This window comes from Lipotes vexillifer, unplaced genomic scaffold, assembly GCF_000442215.2.
Source record: "Lipotes vexillifer unplaced genomic scaffold, Lipotes_vexillifer_v1.1 scaffold1798, whole genome shotgun sequence".
NCBI classification, from domain to species: Eukaryota; Metazoa; Chordata; class Mammalia; order Artiodactyla; family Lipotidae; genus Lipotes; species Lipotes vexillifer.
This window is the reverse complement of record NW_006789032.1, coordinates 751,682-758,072: the sequence shown is the minus strand read 5'-3', so window position 1 is coordinate 758,072 and position 6,391 is coordinate 751,682. Positions and strand designations below refer to the sequence as shown.

Sequence of the window (6,391 nt, the reverse complement as noted above, 5' to 3'; positions counted from 1 at the left end):
GGACGGGAGGCCTCCTGGCAGGCTGACCCAGAGCACACGGGCCCTGGAGAGGCCAGGACGGGAGTTTCTGAGGGCCAGAGCCCGGGGAGGAGCCTGGCGTTGGGGCACCAGCGCTCTGCCACGTGGCCTCTGCTGATTCTCTCCAGGGCTTTGCCGGGCTGCAGTGGGAATCCAGGCCTCTCCCTCTTTGTTTATTATGAGCGCGGCCTGGGTGCTGGGCAGAGGTGAGAGGTGTGACCAGACCGCGCTCGGCAGCAAGGGGGAGAGCTCGCTGGAGAGGGACCTGCCCCACCTGTGGGCCCGTGGGCGGCCTGTGCGCCCTGCATTCCAGAGCAGGGAGGTCGGCGTCAGCCCTGCTCCCTCATCCTGCCTGCCCCTCCCCTGACAGCCTCCCTCCAGGGAAAGCAGGTGTGGTGGGCAGCTTTGCGGGGCCCCTTAGAGCTGCTGTGGGGTGAGCACCAGTACCTCGCAGCCGTCAGGAGACCAGCACGGGTGTCTGGGCCCCAAGGACGTGCAGCCCTGGTGGCCAGCGTCAGGCGGCTGACCAGAAAGCTCTCTCTCTGTGTTTCCTTTCAGGCGACAAAGTTTGGATCCCAGGCAAGTCAAAAGGTAACAAAGGAAGCCTCTGCATTCGTGCTCTCAAGGTTTCTAGGCTGGTCGCCTGCTTCGTGCCCCGCGCTCAGGGGAAGGGCACTTCCGCGGGCAACTCGGGCACTGACAGGCCCGTGCGTGCATTTGCCTCCCAGGCTCACGTGTCCATGTGTCACTTTGGGCACCTGCAGGTTAGCAGGTGGAGGAGGCTTAGATCCTGCCCCATCCCTGGCAGGCAGACAGCCATAGGCCCCTGTGCCCTTGGCCTCGTGGGGAAGGAGGCTCTGTGCCATGTCTGGGCAACCACACACGGGAGGCCCAGCACCCCCCAGGGGGCTGGGGTCTGCATCCTGCGGCAGCAGCGTGCCTCTGTCCCTGGTTAGCGCCCTCCCTTCTCGTGGGCGGCATCTTGGGCCCTGGTGTTTGTCTTTTTCTCACACCTTGGCTGGCAGCCCCGGCGGTCCCGGCGTGGTGCCAGGCCGTCCAAGGAGCCTCTGGGGCCACGCGGGCCCCCTCACGGCCCAAGGGATGATTTCTTTGAGCCCCCATCTCAACTCCCTAATTGCTCGCTCCTGCCGTGCTGGAAAGCTCCCGGGTGGGAGGTGCCAGGTCTAGAGAGTGTGCGGCGCCCACGGGACCGTGTCCTGGTTGTTGCCGAACACCGCTCCCACCGCCTTGCTCTCTCTCCCACCCCCACCCCCCATCTCCCCATGCTGTCTGGGTGAAGTTCTGGGGTTCCAAGCAGCAGCCAGAGCTGGTAAGGCCGCGTCCATGCTCATGCACGCCCCCCCACCCCGCGTGTCTGGCGCGTGTCCCGCTCCGAGGTGTCCGCGCCGCGGCTGCATGTCAGTGCTCCCTGTCTTCACGCTCAGAGCTGCTCCCCAGCCTGACGGGCTCCCGTGTGGCCCGTCCACGGTGCTCGGGCGTCCGCGTCTCAGGCAGGAGGCGCGGGATCCGGAACCCGAGGCTGCTGCTGCAGCGGTGCTGGGGAGTCCTGTGCCAGTGGCGAGGGCCCCACTCCGTGGTTGCCTCCCCTCTGTCCTGCCTGCTCCCCACCTGAGCTGCTGGCCTGGGCTCGCTCCCTGGCTCCATCCCCTTCTGTCCGAACTCCCGAAGGGCCCCTGGAGGGCAGGTGGGGCTTGGGATCCACCCGTTTGTGTCGGGGGGATGCCAGGGGCTGTTCTCCTGGGATGGATCCTGTGGGCTCCGACGGGGAGAGCCTGATGGTGGCCACCGGGTGGGGTGGGCTTCCAAGAGCTGGCTGCTGTCCGAGCCCCTTCCCAGGGCGCGTAGGCCAGGGGCAGCGGTCTCCAGCCTCTGCAACAGCGTGGAGCATCGGGTGCTGGCGGGCTGCTCGCCATCTGCAGCCTCCCCTCCATGGGCAGGGCTCGCAGTCCTGGGGTGAACGTGCTGCCACATACGCGGCTTTTTCTCATCGCATCTGTCCTTCCAACAGGCATCAGAGTTGGGCCACAGTCTGAATGAGAGTGTCCTCAAACCTGCCCAGGAGAAGGTAACACGGGGACTCTGGTACTCGGCTGCGTGCGTCTCCTGTGGGCCTCATTCGGGGGGCAGTTGGTGCTGGGAGGCGCTGTTCAGGCTTCAGACTCCCATGCTTGCTCCCCGTGTCCTCACGCGTGCGTTGTGCCTATGGCTCTCGTCCCCCAGCCCAGCAAGGCCTGGCCTTGTACTCTGCTCCCGCGTGGCTGTGTGTGTGCCCGGCCCCTCACCCCGGAGGAGGCCAAGGCGGCGAGAGAAGCTCCCGGGGGAGGGGGGCATGCGGTTTGCGGCCAGCGCCAGCCTGTGCTCGGGAGACCACCGGGGGAGGGTCTGAACGAGACCGGCCCGGGCTGCGGTGTGGTCGGCTTGCTCCTCGCCCTCTCTTCTAGGGAGGGGGTGACGCGGCGCGGAGACAGGTCCCCTGACAGGTGTCGGTGGGCGTTGTCCTTTGTCAGTAATGGGCAGCGGGGCATCTGCCTTGGCTATGACGATACTGTTTCGATCCACCAGGTGAAGGAGGGAAAGATTTTTGATGATATGTCCAGTGGGTTCTCTGAGTTGGCGGCCAAGGTAGGGAAGCCCCGCCTGACAGGCGGGCTCGGCTGAAAGCGTCTCCATATTCCAAGGAGCCCGGAACCGCGAGCAGGAAGGGCCGGGCGCTTCATGCCCCGTATGGCTTCTTGGCCCGAGGGGCCTGTAGGACGTGAGGAGGGTCAGGTAGACGCTCCGGTGCCGACAGCCTGAGGAATATGGAAACGGCTTGGCGGCACCGTCATAGCCACTGACCTGTTGCTTCTTTTCTTTCTGCCCTTTTGCCTTGCTGCTGCCGACCTTCCCCGGTGAGTGCGCTGGGGGCGGCGCCTTCTCTGCCTTAGCGCAGCTGGGGGCAGGCGGGGCGGGTTGGCGTTTGTCCTGCTTCCCACCCAGGAGCTTCTCAGCTGAGCTCCTGGGGCCACAGCCTCTGCGTCCACACAGCGGGCATCCCACCGTCCCCAGCGCCGGGGCGAACCGCCTGAGCCCCGTGGTGTCGCCGTGTTCCTCACCTTCACCCAGGTCTCAACTCTGCACTTGGCGTCAGAGCCCAGGCTGAGCACCTACGTCTCCTTCCAGGTCCAGGGAGTTGGTAGCAGGGGCTGGAGGGACGTCACCACCTTTTTTTCTGGGAGAGCGGAGGACCCGTTGGACAGGTATACTGGCCCCCCTTCCCGAAGTGGGCCCCCTTCCGTGGCATTTTCCCCTGGGGTCTCTGGGAGGCAGGTGTGTCTCCCCCAGGGGCTCAGGGCTCACAGTGCAGAAACCCCTGGAGCCCTGGGGTGCAGAGAGGCACGTCGGCCCCCTGACCTCTCGCTCTGAAGCCCTGCCTTCGACCTCGTGGGAGCTGCCACCATCCAGGGCTGGGGAGGGAGAGTCTCAGCCTCGCCTCTGTGGGACAGGCTGAGGGAGAGAGGGTGCGGCTGGGCCCTGACCCCGCTCCTAGGACTCCGGAGCACTCAGGGCTCCCACCCGGGTCTTTCTGCTGCGAGCCCAGACTGGTCAGCCTTCTTCTCTGACCCCAGGTGGGACCCTGGGGATCTGGTGGGGGGATGGATGGTCTCGGGCCAGGCCCGGAGCAGTGGCCGCTCCGGCCGTGGCGCGTGCTGTCCGTCTGCCCGAGGCCTGGGGTGTTTCCCGTGCTCGCGGACGGGAGGCCTCAGTGCTTCCCCCTCTGCGTGCTGTCCGCTGTGCTCAGTGGTGTGACTGTGGTTTGAGGGACTGAGGGACTCCACGGTGCAGAGAAGGGTCTGGGGTTTTTTCCCCCTTAATCGTTGCAGGAAACCAGCGCTTTACATTTTCCTTCAAAACATCCTGCGTTTGGGTGGGACTGGTGGAGAGTGGACTCTGGTGGCAGGAGGCCTGAGTCCCTCCCACAGGTTCCACGGCTTCAGCTCTGTGGCGGAGCCGCCCTGAGGCTGGGTTTCCTCTGCCCTAGAGCGAGAACAGCGGCTCTGGGACCCTGAGTGGCACTGGCTGAGCGCCCTGGTTGGGGATGGGGCTCTGGCTGGGGGTTTGGACTCGGCCTTGAACCCCGTTCTCTGGGGAGGAGCCTGGGGGAGACCAGGCGGCTCAGGGCCGCGACGGCAACCTTCTGGACCTTCTGGTTCCGGGAGCCGCTCAGAGGCCTCTCTCTGTCCCAGAGCCCCGGAGGGCCGGAGCTGTCAGAACAGCGGCGGGGACAGCTCCCACAGCACCACCGACCGGAACTTCTGGGAGGCCTTCGGGAGCACCGACCCTGCTGGGGCCCACAGGTCCCCGAGCGGCAACAGCTGGACGTGTGCAGACCCCTCAGCCGACAAGAGGAGCTCGGATGGCTGGGACGCGTGGGGCTCGGGCGCCGCGTCTGCGTCCAGCAACGGGGGCGGTGACATTGGTGGTGGGGAGGCCTGGGGGGCCGGGGCGGAGGTCAGGGCCAGGGCCGTCAAGGAGGTGGCACCGCCGGCCGCCGTGGACGACGGCTGGGACAACCAGGACTGGTAGGGCGCAGTGCCAGCGCCGCCGCCTCGCTCCTTCCTTTCCACCCAGGAAGCGCCGGCCGCGCAGGAAGACAGCCTCGGCCGGGACCCCAGGGGCGTGTGCCTCCCTGTCCCCGATCTCCTGGGGCCCCGGGCTGGGCGCTGTTGCAGGAAGGGCTCCCTGCTGCTGCGGGGGCCACGCACACCCAGCCACCACCCCCAGTGCGCTCGGTAATAAACGCCCTCCCCAGCGGCGCACGCAGCTGCCCAGTGATCGTGACTGAGGCCTGTCTCCTTGAAGCAACTTTCACTTCCCGGTCGCTCTCGTTTTTTCTTCCTCTGGAAGAAACTGCCTGGCGTTTGAGAGCCGCCACCTGCCCCCTGCCCTCCGCTCCCCAGTCCGTCTCTGCACCAGTGCTGGCCTGCGTCCGCCTGACCTGAGCACTGCCTTCCTGGCCTTGCCGTCACCCTAGAGCCCATCATCAGCTCAGAGGGGTCGTGCAGCGGTGCCCTGGCACCCTGGCCTTCCTCGTGGTTCCTCTTCCAGCCTCCTTGCACTGTGATTCGGATCTCACTGTCGCCCAAGCCCACTCGACTTGGACGGCTGTGTGCTGGCCACCCCGTTCCTGTGGGCTGGCGCTGACGACCACGTGACACGACGCCGTGCTTGGTCCTCTGTCCCCGCACTTGTTTCTGCCGGCCCTCAGGCCGTTCAGCCGGGCTTCCCCCAGGCCTCCTATGTGATTCGTGTGCAACGTCCCTGCTCCCTGCCCCGCGGGATGGGCCGTCCCTGTGTGGACAGCCAGATTGCAGTGGATCATGTGGCAGGGCTGCAGCACGGCCATGAGTGGGGAGTGGCAGCCCTGCCACCCACACTTCTCCCCAAGGAAGATGCCCAGTGGCCAGCACCTGTGCCTTTAGCTGATCCTGAGGGTCTCAGTCACTGAACCAGTAGTCTGCCACGCTCGCATCTGAGGTCAGAGATCAGGCTTAGGGTGATGAGAAGACCCAGGTCAGCCCGAGAGCCAGGGTCAAACATGGTCTGCCAGCCCGGGACCAAGTGTCGCAGAGCAGAGGCACTCAGGAGGGCCAGGTGTGAGGTGTGGGTCCTCACCAGGGCTGGTGGGCTGCACTGCAGGCAGCCCTCAGATAGCACCGGGCCGGACAAGGGGGTGCAGTCTGTCCTGACACACATTTCCACGCTGGAACCCCAGCCTGTTGGGATCGAGAATCTGGGATCCTGCCCCGGCCCTGAAGGCTTTGGGGGCACTTTGTTCCTGTCAATTCTGGTCCAGGAGGCCCTGACCCGGAGGCCGTGTTCAGCTGGAGTACGTTGCCCTCTGCCCGGGATCCCCCCACGCTGATGTGCATGGCCCTGAGGCTGACTGGTCTGAGATGTGTTCTGCTCTCAGGCATCACATCAGAACGCTAGGTGTGTGGCCCGAGACCCCTCACGGGCAAAGGACAGGCGCCCCTGTTGTTCTGCAGGTCTGTTCACTGGGCCCAGGACAGTGCCAGGTCCTCTCCTTCCGGCTGGGTTGGCAGTGAGGGCCTGAGCATCCAATCCAGCTCCCTTGCCACACACGGGGGCATCTGCGCGGCACCCTCATCCGGGGGAGAAAAGTCCCCAGTTGGATGGCTGCCTGGGAGGGCAGTTCTTTAAGGACAGTCCGGCATTCCCCTGGCCCTGGGTAGACTTGGGGCTGCCAGCTGGTGGTCAGCCAGCCTGCGTCATCCTGAAACTGCCTGACCAAGGGCACCTGTGGCCGCCACGTGGGGCCAACTGGAGGCTCCGGGCTGGAGCTGTGTCT

The 6,391-nt window shown here is 65.9% G+C and overlaps 1 protein-coding gene across 1 annotated transcript in view; it reads left to right on the top strand.

Moving 5' to 3' along the window:
* Positions 1-4,607, top strand: part of ARFGAP1 (ARF GTPase activating protein 1) — a 13,608-nt gene extending 9,001 nt beyond the window's left edge. The window contains exons 9-13 of the mRNA XM_007462248.1: positions 577-609; positions 2,048-2,104; positions 2,602-2,661; positions 3,202-3,278; positions 4,266-4,607. Coding sequence (XP_007462310.1) covers positions 577-609; positions 2,048-2,104; positions 2,602-2,661; positions 3,202-3,278; positions 4,266-4,605 — 567 coding nt within the window. The 3' untranslated portion in view covers positions 4,606-4,607. The remainder of the gene's footprint in view (positions 1-576; positions 610-2,047; positions 2,105-2,601; positions 2,662-3,201; positions 3,279-4,265) is intronic.
* Positions 4,608-6,391: the final 1,784 nt, after the last annotated feature.